The sequence below is a fragment of the Bombus pascuorum genome, chromosome 2 (assembly GCF_905332965.1).
Source record: "Bombus pascuorum chromosome 2, iyBomPasc1.1, whole genome shotgun sequence".
Classification (NCBI taxonomy): Eukaryota; Metazoa; Arthropoda; class Insecta; order Hymenoptera; family Apidae; genus Bombus; species Bombus pascuorum.
This window is the reverse complement of record NC_083489.1, coordinates 10,937,269-10,954,502: the sequence shown is the minus strand read 5'-3', so window position 1 is coordinate 10,954,502 and position 17,234 is coordinate 10,937,269. Positions and strand designations below refer to the sequence as shown.

At 43.3% G+C, this 17,234-nt stretch overlaps 1 protein-coding gene across 3 annotated transcripts in view; it reads left to right on the top strand.

Moving 5' to 3' along the window:
• Positions 1-17,234, top strand: part of LOC132916485 (discoidin domain-containing receptor 2-like) — a 135,039-nt gene that overhangs the window by 97,143 nt on the left and 20,662 nt on the right. For all 3 annotated transcript variants that reach the window (XM_060976539.1, XM_060976538.1, XM_060976540.1), the window contains exons 3-4: positions 7,859-7,964; positions 14,387-14,618. In XM_060976539.1, coding sequence (XP_060832522.1) covers positions 7,859-7,964; positions 14,387-14,618 — 338 coding nt within the window. The remainder of the gene's footprint in view (positions 1-7,858; positions 7,965-14,386; positions 14,619-17,234) is intronic.

Below are 17,234 nucleotides of genomic sequence, written 5' to 3'. Positions count from 1 at the left end.
GCCTCCTGATAACAATAACATGTATCCAAACGTACAGTTCACCGCATAAACGTCTGACGATCAAGCGTTCTCACGTGCATATGTATACACACACGTATAATGTGTTTGCATGTGTGTATGTGTATGTGTGTACGTCCCTACATATCGTCGACGACAGTAGGAGCAGTACACGAGCGTGTCCAGGGTGGGTGAATCGTTACGCGAAGCCCTCTTGCGTTATGGCATTGTCATCGGCCCGTTGCCTCCCTCGAATCCCCATGACCCCTCTGCTCTTCCAATTATCCACAGATCCATTAGTTACGCGCGCATCGTTGATGAAATTGTCGACGTATTAACATAACCGAGCGACAATTAAAGCGTTATGGCGGAGCCGGCATACCGTGCTGATTTTAGGCTGGCACATTGGAATTTTACCGGTGGACAGCATCTTAAGAATCTCTGGAATTCCGGCGTAATTTTTTAATTGAAATGAGTCAGTGGTGTTGGAGGTGGAGCGGATCGCGTCACGTGTGATCCTCGAGCGTTCAGAATTTCCGGCGAATTCAACACATTCCACGGCAAAAGGGTCGAGTCTCGAGATTCCAGCCACCTTCGATTCTCGCTGGCCCCGTTGGTCAGGAATTGTGAAACTAACTTCAACAGTGTGTTACACGTATATACGTTAACTTTGAACATGAATGGAATTTCGTGGGCGTGTTTCGGTCCATGTAGAACGGCAAACCTAGCCTTTACTTTTGTATATCGTTTTCTGTTTAAAGATGGAGGTGGAGGAAGAGTTTCTGTTGGATTTGCTTAGGTTTTTGTAAGCTGTTTTTCTTATAGCGTGGAGGGAGAGTTACATAACGAATTCCATTTGTGAGCGACGCTTTCGTAGTTAATATAGACGTCTCTTCTTATTACATCGTCGCATAAACGAGCTACTCAGAAGCAAAATTAATCAACTCCACTTTCTCAACATATCTTGCTTTTATCTATAATATAGGTGAAATTAATTATCCGTAATAGATGCACTTTATCACTTTACTTCCTGTGTAATATTATTAGCGTGATTTTTCCGAGTGTTAAATTTAAAGCAATACAAATCTTTGCGATTGAGCTTTTACCGAAGTACGGAGAGCTTGTTAGATAAATAACAACCGATCGTAGAAAACGCCGAAAAAGACATCGTTATTTCCTCGAACAAAGCTTAATCTCACCCGACAACATCCTCCGTCACGGCGATCTTATGGACCCGAAGATTTCGAAACAGCGAGCCGAAGCTGCAGACAGACCGACACGTCCGTCACAACACGCCGCGGCAGTGATCGTTGCAATTTGTCACGGCTTTGTACGGGTCGCGGCGTCATTAACACCGCGCGCGTCTCTACTTTCGCGGAGTTTGTTTAAACGTCGAATCGCTGGCACGACAAAGGGGCCGTCGAGCTGCACGTGTGCGTCGTATGTCTCTCGAATATAAAATCCAGCCCGCGTAAACATTCCCAAGCGAACGTCCCGACATCTGTTCGCTCGGCCTGGTTCGCGCGACTCCGTCCGGCTTGATCACGTGCCAGAAGCGAGTCGTTCGCGCTCGTCTTTCTCTCACACGTCTGCACACGCGTCTAATGATCACGTTAAACCGTCCGAAGTGTCGGGCAATCGACTTAACCGACTCCTTCGTTGCCGTATCCAGAGAAACTCGGAAAGGACGAATCGAAGGAAGAAGGAAGAGAGAGAGAGAGTAGACCGGGTGAAGGGACGTCGACTGTCAGACGTCGACGTCGGGTGTAATAATCCTCGACTTTCGACCTCGAAGGGCGGCCGTCAATCCGACGTTGGATCTGTATTTTCATAAGTCTAGGCCGCGAGAGCAAACACTATATTCCCTGGGTCGAGTGCCGTCTCCGAAGGGTTGAAACCCTTCCTCTGTTCGGTCTACATCTCGCACGTGATTGCAGAGGAATCGAAGGAAGAGTCTTTTCTTAAAGGGTGCCGTCTAGGAATTCCGACTTTAAGGCGACGTTCTGTTGAACTTCAACGTATTTGGCATACGCGTATTTTTACAAGATTGTTGCCAGTAGTCATAATCTATATTTCGTATATTTCATAAATTGACAATGTTAAGCTACGACTATTTTATGTTTTAAGTACGTTATTCTATTCCTCGTACAGAATCCAATCCAATCGGATCCAATACTTTTTCAATCGTAGTTCGAGAATTGACTGACAAATCGTAGATCTTAATCGTAGGCTTAGGCGACCCAAAGTCGTCATAGCTCAACGTCTAGGTTACCACAATCTCGAATATGTTGGAGAGTAGAAAAATAGATAGTAAAGTATACATGTTCGATAGAAAAATTCTACTTTTCATTTAACCCAATTACGCGAACCACTTTACAAGCGCGACTATATCCAAAATTAGTTAAACGCGAACGTCTTGCGGAGACACGATAAACCAGCTCGGCATATCACGGTGCTATAACGAAGAGAACGTTGCAGGTCAGAAACACGAGTCGCGGCCAGCGGCGACGTAGGTTCGCTTTTGATAAATCCAGGCCACGAAGGCGAGCGTAACACATGCTCGCCACGAGGCACGCACGCATAAAAGGGGTTGCAGCTCCCCTGAGAAGTAAGCGCTGCACGCAACTCGAGACGGTGATTTCAAGACAGCGGGGATGGGTCACGCCTGAGGGGTGGTTATAGCGAAGGGTCGGCTTGCGGAGAAGGGTGCAAAAAGACCGCGGACGTGGAAGGAGGGCGTGGGATGGGTCATGAGGCAAAAGGGGGACGAAAGGGCCGTGTAAAAGTAGTACTTCCGTTTCTCCAGCCGTCCCGGCGCCACAACGACGAGCATGCGCCCTCGCGAACTCGAGCCGCGTTATCTTCCGGCTGCAACGACTGTTTGTTTTCTTTGAAAGAAACGAAAATGGTTCCAACGATATCGTGGAAAACCGTGTTTTGGTGTTCGTGGTGTTCACGGAAAGAGTGCACTTAAGTAGGGTGCCCAAGGGGCGAGTCATCGTCTGACGTGGTCGTCACTCTTACAAACATTCGTCCTAATTTTGCCTGTCCCTGACGAGGAAGGCAGAGTTTCACCGTAACTATGGAGAATAAGGGGAAAGAATACCACAGGTGTCCACCTGCTAATTCCGTTAAGTAAATAAACCCGGTTAGGCGTTGTCATAATACGGCAATTAAGAAGGGACGTACTATTACCGCGCTGCGGGATACGCCTTCTTCTGCTCGTCCTCCTTTCCATCATTCTTGGCGCTTTGTAATTTCGGGTTTTCTTGGTTTATACAAACTTTTTGGCCATTTAAATTTTTTTCATCATGAGTTGTTATGTCGGTGATTATCAAGTATAGGATGGTAATTGGACGAGTAATTTTACGAGGAATACACGATAGCATCAGGTGAATGCCTCTTCATTCCAGAATCCATTAACGGTTATTTGGTGCGGGATTTAGTTCAGCAGGTTTTCGGGATTTCGATTAGCCCAGGGAGCCGGTGCTTCCGGGTATGAAAAATAGTAATCCGTAAGTGAGTCATGATTTATGCTGTAATATCGTGCCGTAATAAGGTGGGGCGCTTAATATGTTTTTCGCGAAATACCCGGAGAGTAATTAATTTACATTCACGCCCGGTGGAGGAGGGAGGCGCGCGGCAAAGGGAGAAACAAACGAGGTGTGGGATGGAGAAGGAGAATCAACAGCGGCGTGGCCACGACCACGACCCTCTCGTACATCGTCATTAATAATAATTGTAGAGTTAACAAAGGCGGGCCAAGGTGGAATTATTAAATCCGTCGAGATAGAAAATCTCCGTTGTTAGCCAGGCATTTCGCCGATCTCGCTTTTCCTTTTCGTTTCTTTCGCCGCCTAACGAAAACCTACCATCCTCCCCCCCCCCCACCACCCTTTGCTTCGTCTAATTCGCTTAATATCCTGCTCGCGGCCGTACCGGAGGCAACAAATCTTCGTGAAGCTCGCTGGATTCGTAACGATTCCGTATAATTCTTGTTTTCGTTCCTCCTTCGAGGTTCAAAGTGTCGCATAAATTATTTAAATCGTCGAAATCAACTTGTCCCGGGGACGATAATACCTCGCGGAGGGTGTCTGGTTTCTCGACGAACGGTTTCGTTCGACTTCTCCGGAAGCTGACGGGTTCCTGAAGAAGACGCTTACTGACGCGGATAGGCGAAAGAAGCGGTTATCAATTTGACAGTGACGCTGTTAAGAGAGGAAGAAGGAGGTCCAGATGGCGTAGAAAAGAGAGAAGTCGCGAGGAGGGGTTGCGAAGGCATTCAATTTCCCTCTTCTCGCGGACGGAGGGCGGCACACACCCTTCCGTTCGGAGCTGTCACTCCGCGAGAGTTATGGTCGCCGAATGAGTGGCTGGGGCGGGCCAAACGTCGCATAACTTACTTCTTCTTCTCTCGTTTCTCTGCTCTTTTCCAGGATGTCTATAAATACAGGGATCGAACCTGCCTACCGCTCTACCGTCCGTCACTGGTCCCTTCCTTGTTCCTGCGGGATCCTTTCGTCCATAGGACGAGAAAAGGGGAACCGATATCAGCGTGTAAACGATCGTAATCGCTTGAGAATGTCGATCGATTTGTTTTATTCCCATTTACTTAGGGGTTCAGGGATCTTCTTTTCAGTAGAAGCGAGGGTTGTTTTTCAATGAAATTTGTTATCTATACGATTGGTATTTGGTTTTCGGTGGAAACTTTGTTCTTTTTTTTCCAATTTAAGTTGATTAAGCGTTTCAGAGTAATCCAATTTCCGTCGAGGGATAGGAGTAGTGAGCATGCTATCTATGGTTTCGGTTGAGTCACGAGATACAAGTGGTCTGTCCAATCTCTCACTTTATTTTTACTAACTACACTTGAATCACGAATACTGGCGTGTTTGTTCGAATGTGTCCTGTAATCTGGAGTCTGTGTTTTCTTTTCTCCTGTCACTCCTTCATAACAAGGCTTTTCTCTAATCACTCTCTTAAATACCTCCTCCATAGTACCTCCCTTCCCTTCCTGTCGCTCACGGTGTCTAAACAATCAATCTTTCGTTCCTCTGTTTCAACTTGTCTCGTGCTCCATTAAGCAAATGGCGTTTCTAAGTTCTACATACATTATTTCCTTTAACGAAAAGACCCTTTAAAATAATAATTACAACGAAGAGAGGAACAGCGACTTGCAACCAACGCTATGTTGTCAAAAAAATTCGCCACTGTCGATATTTCCGTCAAAAAAAGGGAGGGGAAAAAATATAAAAAAAGATTCATAAATTCGTCAAAATACCGGTTCGGTCGGGTGCACGGTCCAGCGGCAAAGTAAGAACGATTACGCTGAAAGGATTTCGTTGTAAAATCGCGTAGCGCTGGCCGACGAGTTCCCGCCAGGGGGAAAGAAAGGAAAAAACCGGCGGCGAAGAAATTTCATATGGCAAAAACGGTGTTGTAAGCGCGCCGGTTCAACTCCCGGGAACAAGTGGCTCCATGTAGAGGAGTTAATTACCAGAAATAAGCAGCCGTCGAGTCGTAAAACTCGTACGAGGCCGCGACCTACGCTCGGAACCGGGCGTATATCTCGTTAAAAATTTATTTACGTGGAAAGTTCGTCTAGCGAATTAAGACTTGGTGGTGCTCGCGAAAAACGCGTCGCGTCGCTGTGACCGGCGGACAGCTTTTCGTCGGATATCTTCGCGGACAATGAGACAGAAAATGGAAGTGACGAGTACGGATCAATATTTTGAAATAGAGAAGTTCGATTTTCCACTTTAGTCAGCTTTTCAGAAACCACTGGTGAATAGAATAGTATTAGAGGAACAAAAAAAAAAAAAAAAAAAAGGAAAAGAAAAGAAAGAAGAACGAAAGTTTTCGCTTCTGGGAATGAGAAACTTTACATCGCTTAATTGCTGTTATTAAAATAATTGGAATTCATTTTGAAAGTGTTAAAGAATCAACCTCTTAACCAGGGAAGATTAGTCGCGTCTCTTGGACGTAATCCTAATTGAAACCCATCTTTTTAAGTTTCTTTCGATTTGTACGAAAATAACTAACTGAAATTGATTTGCCTCTATCAATGCTTAATTGTGTGATTCGTAGGAATTTCTGATTTAAAAAATCGCTCAATCAACAGAGATAAGAGAACGTATAATATAAACTTCCATTAAAAGAAACTTCTTCATTATCTCTATACGTTGGATTCACATTCCACACAAACATCTCTTCTCGTCCACTCGCTCAACGACAATTCCACGAAACACCTTGACGTTATAATTAACGTCACGACTCTTCCAAATAATTAAAGCCCTCGAATAGTCCCTGAAACTGTTTGTGTACCCAGGCGGTCGTGAATTTAAGATGTTGGAGGCAGCAAACGATCGTGATAGTAATTGACGCTCTCGTAGCTTGAGGAAACTGCTGTCGTTGGCCACCGTGTTCCGACGAATCCAATCCTCCTCCGCACACGGGTTTATCGAGCTCTCGCCACAAACGGTGGACGCGTCCGTTTCTCTGCCACGGTTTCCCACTAAACGCTCGTATATTATCCTCGTATTCCCGAGAAGTCCGATTTCACGCGTTCGAGTAAACAGATCCGCTTTGATGGTCTCTCCCCCCCGTTGAAGAAGGCGGAGAGAGGATGATGCTCGTTTTTATCCGCACGACGACGGCTCGATCCGGTCGCGTGTTCCCGCACCGTAGCGAAAACCAGTTCAGACGTGTAATTTCGGGTCGTCGAAAATGTTTCTCGCGCCTCCGGACTGGTGATTGAAAAGCGTTTCTTGGTATCGTGCCACGGTGTATCGCAATTATCGCCGGGCCGCAACATCATCCCGAGAAAAATACGACGTGCCTCCCTGTTTCACCGCCTCGTAATCACGCGCCAGTTGGTTCGAGGCTGCGCACAGGCAACCTCATGCCTGTTCGAGACGTGTAATGAACGCTCGATGAACTGTACACGGTGCTAGCCCGAAAATAACGGCGCGAAACTCGCGGATATCATCTGACCATGGAACGTCCCGTGGAAAACATATGGTGGACTCTTGCCACGGTACGCTCTTTTGATATATATCTGAAGTTTATGGTTAAAGTACATACTTGTGCTATTGTACTTCTTATGGCGGTACTTGTACGGCGATTGTTGTGGTTCAAGTATGTCTAAGAGTGTTTAATCGTTTGTATTCAAGTTATAAGATACGTATAAATACCTGAAAGGCATGCACACGTGTAAATATGTTTTGTTCTCTTCTATTCTAAAACCGGGGTTTTATTGTTTTAAATTATTGAATTTTGTAATTGATTACCATTTTCCAATTTAATTTGCGACTTGGAGAGAAATTAATCAAATGGATGTTACAGTATAATGATATGAACCATTCAGAAGCTACATTGATCAACTGTGTAAATTAAAAAATATAGGAAAGCGATCATGTTAAAGATACTACCTTTAAAATTTACTATTATCCATTGATGAACGAACTTATGGAATCGAGTCGTTTGTCTTTCAACAACCAATTATCAATGGTATAATGAAATTAAGAAACGAAAAGAGGTGGACTCGATCAGTTTAGCTTTCAAGAGGCTTATTATATTAATAATAGCTCGGTGATAAACAAATCAAACAAGATTAAATTCATAAAAAAATGAAAACGAAATTTAACGAACAGAGATGTATGGCCAATAGTACAAAACAAACAAGCTAATAATTTGACTACAATGTTACTATACACGAGCACAAAGGAATGTGTTCAAATTAATATTATGATTGTTCCGAACAATTAAAGCGTTCGTGCAGTAATCACACCCTTCTTCAGGGCTAAAATACGCGTGGAACGAATACGGACGTGTATATAATCAAAGCAATTTCCTTTGTTTGCAGCACAATGCATCGCACCCCTAGGGATGGAATCTGGTGCGATTCCCGATGCAGACATCACAGCGAGTTCCAGTTTCGATAGCGGAAACGTCGGGCCACATCACGGACGGTGAGTGAATTACCGTGTATTACCGTCTCGTTTATAGAACGCATTATGCAGATGCGATGCAATACACATTCGGAAATATGATAAAATTAACCCCTTTGTGCGCTGTACCTGGCCAACAGAGATGCAATTTCCCGAAATCAGTGCGCTTCGTTAGGCGATCTATTCGGGGATGAATTGTAGCGATCTACACGACGAAAGATTCTGTTACATTCCATGAGAGAATTCGAAAATTGTTTCGATACTACAATAGTATACGCGATATTACACGAAATTTCATCAAGATTGAAAAACTTTCTTTAAAAAATTTATCTCGATATGTCGTTTGCTGATTCTTCGGACAATGTTATTTTTCGCTATATAGCTGTATCTTCTCTAGTCGACGAATAAGTCAAAAGCGTAATATTGACCAAATCCACGCTTTTAGAAAATTTTCAATTATCCAGTCTATTACTTAGTCTATTACTAAATACACGAGGTTTAAGAGTAAAATTACCGACCAGTTAAAATAGGAATAATGATCAGGAAAACAAACATAAAACAAAATTAGCCTGTAATCATCCTTCTGAAAGGATGCTAACCGTACCTAAGTGTGAAGAACCAGAGATGTTAATTATCCTAACCTAAACGCTTACCTCCACCTAAATGAAATTTATTTTTACGCTCTAAATTCCATCTAAAATTATGTGACCTACTCTGAATCTTGCCAGTGAGTCATCTAATAACATTGTCTTCCGAAATCACATCTGAAGTCGATCGAGTATAATTCACTATGAAATTTGTCAATGAGATAAATAATATAGATGCGTTTTTTTTCCGGACGCAAAGGATTTATCAAACGGGTTGATGGACAGCTTAAAACGCGATGCAGATTGATGCGCGAGCGCGATTGTGCGGCGGAGAGTTTGACGACAGAAAAAGAAAACGAGTCTCTGCTCGTGCGGCACGATAACATTTCTGACTGTGAATGCTTTCTACGGCTTAAACGGATGATCCTCTTCCTGTCCGTCATCCTGTCTACGACCGAGATAGCTCACGATCGGGACTCGACCCCGGTCACCGTATTAATCACCGACTACTAAACTGCACGTCTAATTCGGCCTTCAAGCCGCAATGAGGATTAATGACGCGGGATGTCCCGCATGCACAGCCATTTGTATCGAACGTTCCGAAGCTCTTAGGCATCGTTAACGTGGACTCCGCGTATTCCTTTGATTATACGTGCCAGCTAATTACCATTCCAAAGAGAGCATTCCACCGGGTTTGCCAGATATAGACAGAATGCCCGAATTACGATGCTGCGGGACAAGGACCACCAGCGATGTTAACAAACCAAGGCTCGCAAATCGTTTAACCAAAGAAGAAATCTTCCTTTACGGGAATCTTAACGATCCACGACGTCATCTGAAATCGTTATCGAGTCGTTTCACCAAGCATAAATTTCCACTGAAAAATGTTGAGAATATAAGATTAATTAAAGATTATATACGATAGTTGTGTTAGGTTTAGGAATAATTTTTTTATGGAAATAAAAATTTACATTTTCCAGAAATATGAATTGTTAAAATTTCACGGAGAGTAAATTTGCATTAAAAGAACCGGAGAGTATACAATTAATTAAGGTTAATATACGACAGTTGTTTTAGACTTGGAAGTAATTTTCTTATGGAAATAAAAATTTGTATTTTCTGAAAAGATGAAAGTATTATAGCGAACAAAGGGTGGCAGAAATTCATGAGCAGAATATCAAAATATTAAAAGATTCTTCTGAAAGAGATGGAAAATAGGATTCTTAAGAAAAACGAAAAGAGGATGAGTTTGCTAGTTTTGTCCGTTTTACATGCATCCTATTCAAAGAAGAAATATTTTATTAACGCGAGTGACATTTACGAACTTCTTTGATAGCGATGGGTGGTCCCTGGCTTTTAAGCGTCACCGTGGGATTCAGAGAAACACGACGAGGAGGCGTGAACATGTTTATGGTCCGGGGAATTTCGTTGAAAAGCTGCATTAATGCCAGTACGATAATTGGAAGTTTAACGTGTAAGAAGGTATCTGCGATGTTTCCTTTTTTCTCTATTCTTTCCTTTTTTCTTTTTTCTCGGCCATGATATAAAGCAAGGAAAGCCTTTTCGATGCAATACCGATATCGTCGCTTGTGCACACACTCTTTACCGGTAGAGACCGTCTAGACCTTCTTCAACGGCACTTCCATGGCTTCCTGATACTGCGGGCTTCCCGGTGAATACCCTATTTACCCCATACGACTCCCGTTTACCCTAAAATACGCGAATCTAACTCGTATTACGTGTACATGGCTTACCTTTTCGTGAAACGTACGTACATTTCGTTCTCGAATATTTCTGTCTACCCCATGGACTTCTACATTACCATACATTTTGTCGCGGGAACCCTTACAAATTCTTACCGATTTATCGGGGAATTATCGGATGAAATAATCGTCTAGTGTAAAAAATATTTTACGTACAGATATATTTATACACTTCGAATTGTATATTTGATGATGACAATATAAAACTAATTAGCTGACACTAATCTCTAGCTCTAGAATATTTCGTATATTTCCGAATCGTCTTAAATTAAGTGGCTCTAACTAATTTCTTGATTATATGATTATATTATTTTTTAAATGTGATCTTGGATATTTACTTTTTAATTGGTCTAGAATTATTGAAAATCCCTTGTTTTGGGTTATATTATTTAAAAATTTAATATTTTCATTCTCTTTATTCGAGGAACAGAATCCAAAGTGAAAGAGTCAAAGAAACATATTCACTTTCTTTTCATCCACTTTCCGAGAGGACCGCAAACCTCACGTACGAAAAGGTAATCCAAAACCCTGGTCGCTCTCCGGGAGCAAACAACAAAAAGCTAGGAGCCTGGTAAACTTCGCAAGGAACGAAAAAGAAATCCGACGCGTGTAAATAAGAGAGCAAGCACGGCTCCCAACCTCCGAGTACCCGTCGTTTGTCTTCGCGTTCGTGCGCGGCTCGTTCGCGTGCCCGCTCGAGTACAACGTCGCTCCGGGTCCAGGCTCGGCACGTTCACGAAAGAACGTTTTCATCGAGGCGATCCAAGGTGGATCAGCGAGATCGTAAGAGAGTGAAATAGCTACGGAAGTTGACTTCTTCTTGTCGCCGGGAGCAACAAATCATGCCCGAGAATCCAGACGGATAGTAAGTTCTCTTTTTCGAAGAAGAGCTTGGAGAAATGTCTCGCCGCTGGCTCGCGTTCGACAAACCATTCCTCTCGATAATCGACCCGTTCGTCTCAGCGGTGTCGCGCTTTCGACGATTTCGCCGACGTAGCTCGAACCGTTCTCGTGGCTAAAGTCCGCGTAATCGTCCGGCTAGAGATTTATCGCGGGAGCCGGGTGGCACGAGCGAAGCCGCGGAATGTCTTTGATGCCCTGAACTGTATCAAAGTGGCAGCCAAGGCAGTTCGAGCTCACTTAATGGGCTATGAGTTATGGTCTTTCGCTGTGCTGGATGTATCCTCTCCCTCTTTCGCGCCTGCCCTCCGCGCCTTCCTATTTACCTTACTGATGCTTCTCTTTCCTTCCTTGCCCTTCTTCTTCGCTCTCTCGTTCATCCGTCTGTATACTCCCTTTTATCCCTGGCTCGTTCTTTTCGACGACGCACCCACAGTTTCTTCGTTCTCCTCTACGAAAGAGGGGTTCGTTCACTCGTTCAGGGACAAGGCCGCTTTTACCGGGGCCCCGCGTCAAAGCGACGCTTAAAATTCTGACGCTGCAGAGAGGCTGCCATGACAGCCTCACCTCTTTATTGCGAATACTTTCGCCGACGTATATAACTCTGGACCCCTGGTGAATTCGTTCGGCTCGGCCTACTCTTCTGGTTCCTCGCGCTCTTCCCTCTGCTTCCGTTCGCGTTCCCAACCGTTCGAGACACCGGCGGCTTCTTTGCGCTCTTTGGGGCGGTGCTGTTCGAAAGTAATCTTGGCCCGAGAAGGCCTGCTGGCGAGAAAGAGAGTGTTCTCGTTTTTTATTGTTGAAATTGAGTTTCAAAGTGACTAGCGAGAGAACGTGTTTGTTGCTCGCGTCAAAGGTGAAACACGGCAAGTTCGATTTTGGGGAAAGGTAAACGCAGTAAACGATTGCGCTTGTAGGGTAAACTTAGCGTAACTACTTTCTCTGCAAACTGTGTGAGAAATGTAGGAAATTGAACAACTGTGTTTCTCTTTCGTTTCTACGAGATGATTTTTAATTTGTTGGAGAGTTTTGCATTTTATAAAACTTACCAGAGAAACGAATATTTCCTCCAAGTTTTAATTCTTTTCTGAAAGCTCTAATTATGTCGTAATTATAATTCCAACCACAAGATTAAAAAATCTCGTGAGAAGTTGCTTGGGTATTTTAAAATATGTATAAGAACGAGTCAACACCAGACGTTTAATTGTAGCGATGCATAAAATAAACAAATTACATTAACATATAACCACTTTCTGATATATTATATTTCGTCTGATCCAAAATAAGGGAAGATAAATCAATTATCAACGATCCTTAAAAGGATGAATTTCTTGTATCCATTTTAATTAATAATTACAAAGAACACAACGCGTGATACTTGAAAGAAAAACTTCCCAAATTCTTGCCCTTAACTTGATCGTAAATTTCGTAAGAGTATTAATCTCCTTGAACGCCTGATCGATTCATCAAAGACTAAAATTCCTTACAAAAGATATCTTTTTTATTTTACATCTCTCTTTAACTAGCATCTAAAATGCGCTATACAGAACAAAACAGCGATGAACAGTTAACAAAAACAACAACAATGGTCAAGTGAGATGTTTCTGATCGCCGACCGAATACAAATGTATACGGACTCGTGAATTCCTTTCGATTTTCTTGGCGATCGAATCGGTGCCAACATTCCTTTCTGCGCGCGTTTTTCACGACAATCACGGACTCTCTATACTAGTCTATAGAGAAGAAAGGGAGCTTTTTAATGCCGTAGACGAAAGGTATGTGCGAATACAATTATTAGCCGGCTCTCGAAGAGTGGCTTCCCCGTTCTCTGGCGTACTCGCTCCAGCTCATCTTTAATTCATGCCATCCAGTGGCTCGACTCGATCGATAAATTATAATTTCACCCCGTATCGGCCCGGCAGAGGTGACGGTTATCCGTCAGCTACCGGCTGGATCACGTATTTATACGATTTCCTTTCCCGCGACGATGTAACATTTCCGATTATACCGTCATCCTCTCTTTACCCGCCGCCTTATCGGTAGATTCTTATCGGCACGTCAATTGCGACTTGCAACGTTCGCATACGATTGTGCGAATACTGCGACGAAAAGGCGTCGTGAATATGTACGATGTGTGTACGGGGGACTCGATTCACTGTAATTGCCGACTTTGCGAAATCCCGGAGGCTACCTGCAAACGTTGAACACTATTTGCGCGAAATGAGCGGATGTCTCAGGCGTCTGATAAATATTTTGTACATATTACGATCATTTACATAATATATTAATTTTATATTATGGAAAGTTGGAAATTTATCGTTTCGCGTGGTTGTATTTTTAATAAGTGTTCATGGATATAACCATCATCTGCGTACGTTACGCTTATTTCTTTTTTAATTTTAGAATTTATGGATCCTTGTGTGCCGTTTTTTAAAAAGAATATTTACGGATACCACGATCATCCGCATACGTTGCTCTGATTTTTTTAATACTTGAAAATTTGAGTCCGCGTTTGACGTGTAACAAGGATATTTAATATTTATGGATTATCACAATTATACGCTATCCTTATTTTTTACAACTTGAGAATTTATGGGCTCGTGGTTGTTATCTATAAAAAAGGTGCTTCACATTTATGGATGCCACAATTACTCGCACATGTTCTCTTCACTTTTCGAAAACTTGAAAACTACCAGTTCGTGGTGGTTGTTTAAACGAATGTATACTGTACGTATCACGATCACTTACATACTTTGTCGTTGTCCTATAAAACATGGGCGTTTTTCGATTCCTGGTTGTCGTGAATAAAGAGCATGGAAAGGTAAAACCAAGGGAAAGTAGCACGTCCAATAGTTCAAATATCAATTACGTTACTTAAACATTCCGACGTCGGTTCTCCGTGTACATAGCCCATATTCGTGGCATGAAAATTAAATTACACACCGAAATTCCCAAAGAGACCAGAAAAAGTCTCCTGTTTTCCTACAATCTACATCGTACATCGACCGCAGTTTCCCCGGAAATGTTTTAGCGTTCTCGTTTCCCTGGATTAAAGAAAAAAACTAAAAAATTGTACCTTAGAAGAACAGCGCTACAACGAGGACGCAATAGAAACAGGAAGAAGAGATAAAAAAAGAAAAAGAGAGAAGAAATAGGAGGCTGGTAATCTCAGAGCAAATATTTACTCTTGCAGGTTGAAGCAAGAGAGCCACGGAGGTGCCTGGTGTCCAAAGCAGCAGATCACAACGGAACCACGCGAGTGGTTGGAAATCGATCTTCACACGGTCCACATGATCACTGCCACCGGCACTCAGGGACGCTTTGGCAACGGCCAAGGTGTCGAATACTCGGAGGCGTACATGCTGGAGTATTGGAGGCCGAAGCTCGGCAAATGGGTTCGATACAGGGATGTTCGGGGTGAGGAGGTAAGTAATCGCGTCGTTTCAAAGGTGTCGCGATAATTGACCGGCTTACAGGCGTCGAGAGGTGTCGATTGCGCTTTCTATTAGGCGAGTATCTAAGTAGCTTTCCCGTTACGTCGAAAGAAGTATCCAGGAAAGAGAAAACGAAAGTACGAAGCTTCGAACAGGAAAAGGAGAAAATTCTTTCTCTGGTCCCTTTTTAGAAGATAGTTATAAACTGTCGCGTGTTGTCGGAAGTCGAGAATCGTACAGTTCCTAGCCTTTCCGGCAAGCCGTTCGGTTAAATGAACGAGTAGAGAATTGACGTTGAGTTGAGAGAAATTTACGATGGCACGTTTGTTGTCTGACAGGAAATAGAGAAATCTACTTAGGTCAATGAACAAAGATAAATTCGTGCTGATTTTGTTCGAATCCGTGTAGTTCGACGATGTTGATAGTGTATGGTGAAATGGACGGAAACATTATATTACAATTTCTAACCCGTTCGTTCGGAATTCGTGTGAATATCTTACATTCCAAGACACGTATGACACGAATGATATAACAGACTCGTAACGAAATAACTAGGAGATAGAAGCGATGAAAGATGCTCAATTTATACTGAAAATTAGCCAGTATCCTAATACTTAGGGCAGACAATATATGTCTTGCTCACCGTGATTTGTAATTCTATTCTATTAGGCTCTCAAATAATAAAAAAAAAGAACTCTTTCGCGCCAAACCTAGCGATGCCTCGTAACAGCGCTCGAAGAGCAACGCGTAAGGAACAGAGAGTGAGAGATCGGTTAACGATCAATACGTGTGTTTGGCATTCGCGGTCGTGGGAGCCACGTACACGGCACACAAGAGGCGCATAATTCAATTCAATTAACCGGTCGCAACAATTCAGCGGCGGGGCGAGATCCACGCGAGAGGTCGCGCGTAAGCGGAATCGCCGTGGTTAAATTTAGTCGGCGCGCGAGTATACGCGTAAAACGAGCAGAACACTGTGGATTATTGGGAATGATTTGTGGCGGTTGTCCGCGGGTCCATGTGTAGACAGTGCGCTGGGTCCTGGTAACTAAACCGTGACGTTAACAAGACGTAAATCTCGGACGCAATATGCTCCGCCTTGAAAATGGTCCCGCGGTTCTGCTTCGATGGCAATTTACTAGAATAGATCGGTAACCGTGAACTCGGCGACTTTAATTAGCAACACTCGACAATAGAAGGCGGCGGTCGTTCATTTATTACCACCACGAGAAATATAGGTATGTCCTCTACCGCGTTACTCGTTCGAGAATCCCGTGAATTCTACGGGCGGAGAGAAGAGGAGAACCAGGTTGACGTCGATGAATGAACTGTCCTTCGCGCGTACCGGCCACGCGTCTGCCAGGAATTCCGACCGTTGACGTGGGTGTTATAAGTCTGCGCTGCATGCGAAACGTATATTATATTCGCCACATGCTTGGAATGTTTTCGAGCAACACAGGAAGATACGTGCCTTTAATATATGCGAGTGTAAACGTTCCATTGGTTCTCGAAAAAATTTCTTTTTTATCACTTGTTGAGGATAGAAATAGAAATATTTTTCTGTCGTTGATTTTGCAAAGGAATACACTAAAATTCGGGTTAGTTTCAAGATAAACATATCGTCTAGTCCAGTACGAGTATAGAATACCAAATGCGGAGGAGTTAACTACACGGTGGCATTTTAACTAGAAATTTTTATGACCACGGCATTACAAATGAATTTCAATTATTTGTAATGTAAATGTGGTACATTCAAGACTTCTGAATAGAGAAATTATTATGTCCAAAGGATTGACGATCCCAAAGATCAGGTAATAATTCTACGGTTACCAGGTTAAGAGTCCATCCACGTCCTTCGCAAGGAAAGAAACATTCTCGACATAGATCTCGATCAAAGAAAAAGTAGTCGAAGCGATTCATTGAAGTTGCGAAGTTAACCACCGGTAGCCTACTCCACGTTGGTACGGAATAAATACAAGCCAGCTAGAACTTAGTGACATTGTTTTCGGTTGCACCGTGCGATTTATCATCGTCGTTGGAAAGCCGGTTGAAAAGGAAGGAACGACTAGGTGGTTCCGCAAAGAACTTCCTTTGTTTCGTGATATTTGTTCTGAAGTGCGACGGGGGGACCAATATAAGTCATTTCGCCTTGTCGACGATAACATTATTTTCGAGCCGCGTATTTTTATTTTATTTCCTGACGAATAAGACGCGGACGTTTATTCCGACTGGTCGTGATTCTTGAGACCAGCAAACGGACGAAAGGTGAAGAAGGGCGGAAGGGAGGATGAAAAGCCAGGAAAGGAAGAGAAAAAAAATTGAAAGATGAAAAAGAAGAAAGGAAAGAAGGAGGTGAACGTCCAGTCGACGAGGTGGATTTCCTTGGAAGTTAGTACGTAGAGAGGGTGCTTCGAGCTTATTTGTATAGGAGGGTGGATCAATAAAACGAGGGAAGGGAAAGTCGTCGCGTGCTTGCTCGCGGGTCAGACGATTTCGACTCACCTACATAGGCGTACATGGCTTGAATAGCCGAGGTCGATCGAACCTACCAAGCCGCGCATCGCACGAAGGTCGAACTCAACAAAATTTAACCACCCTTATTCAACC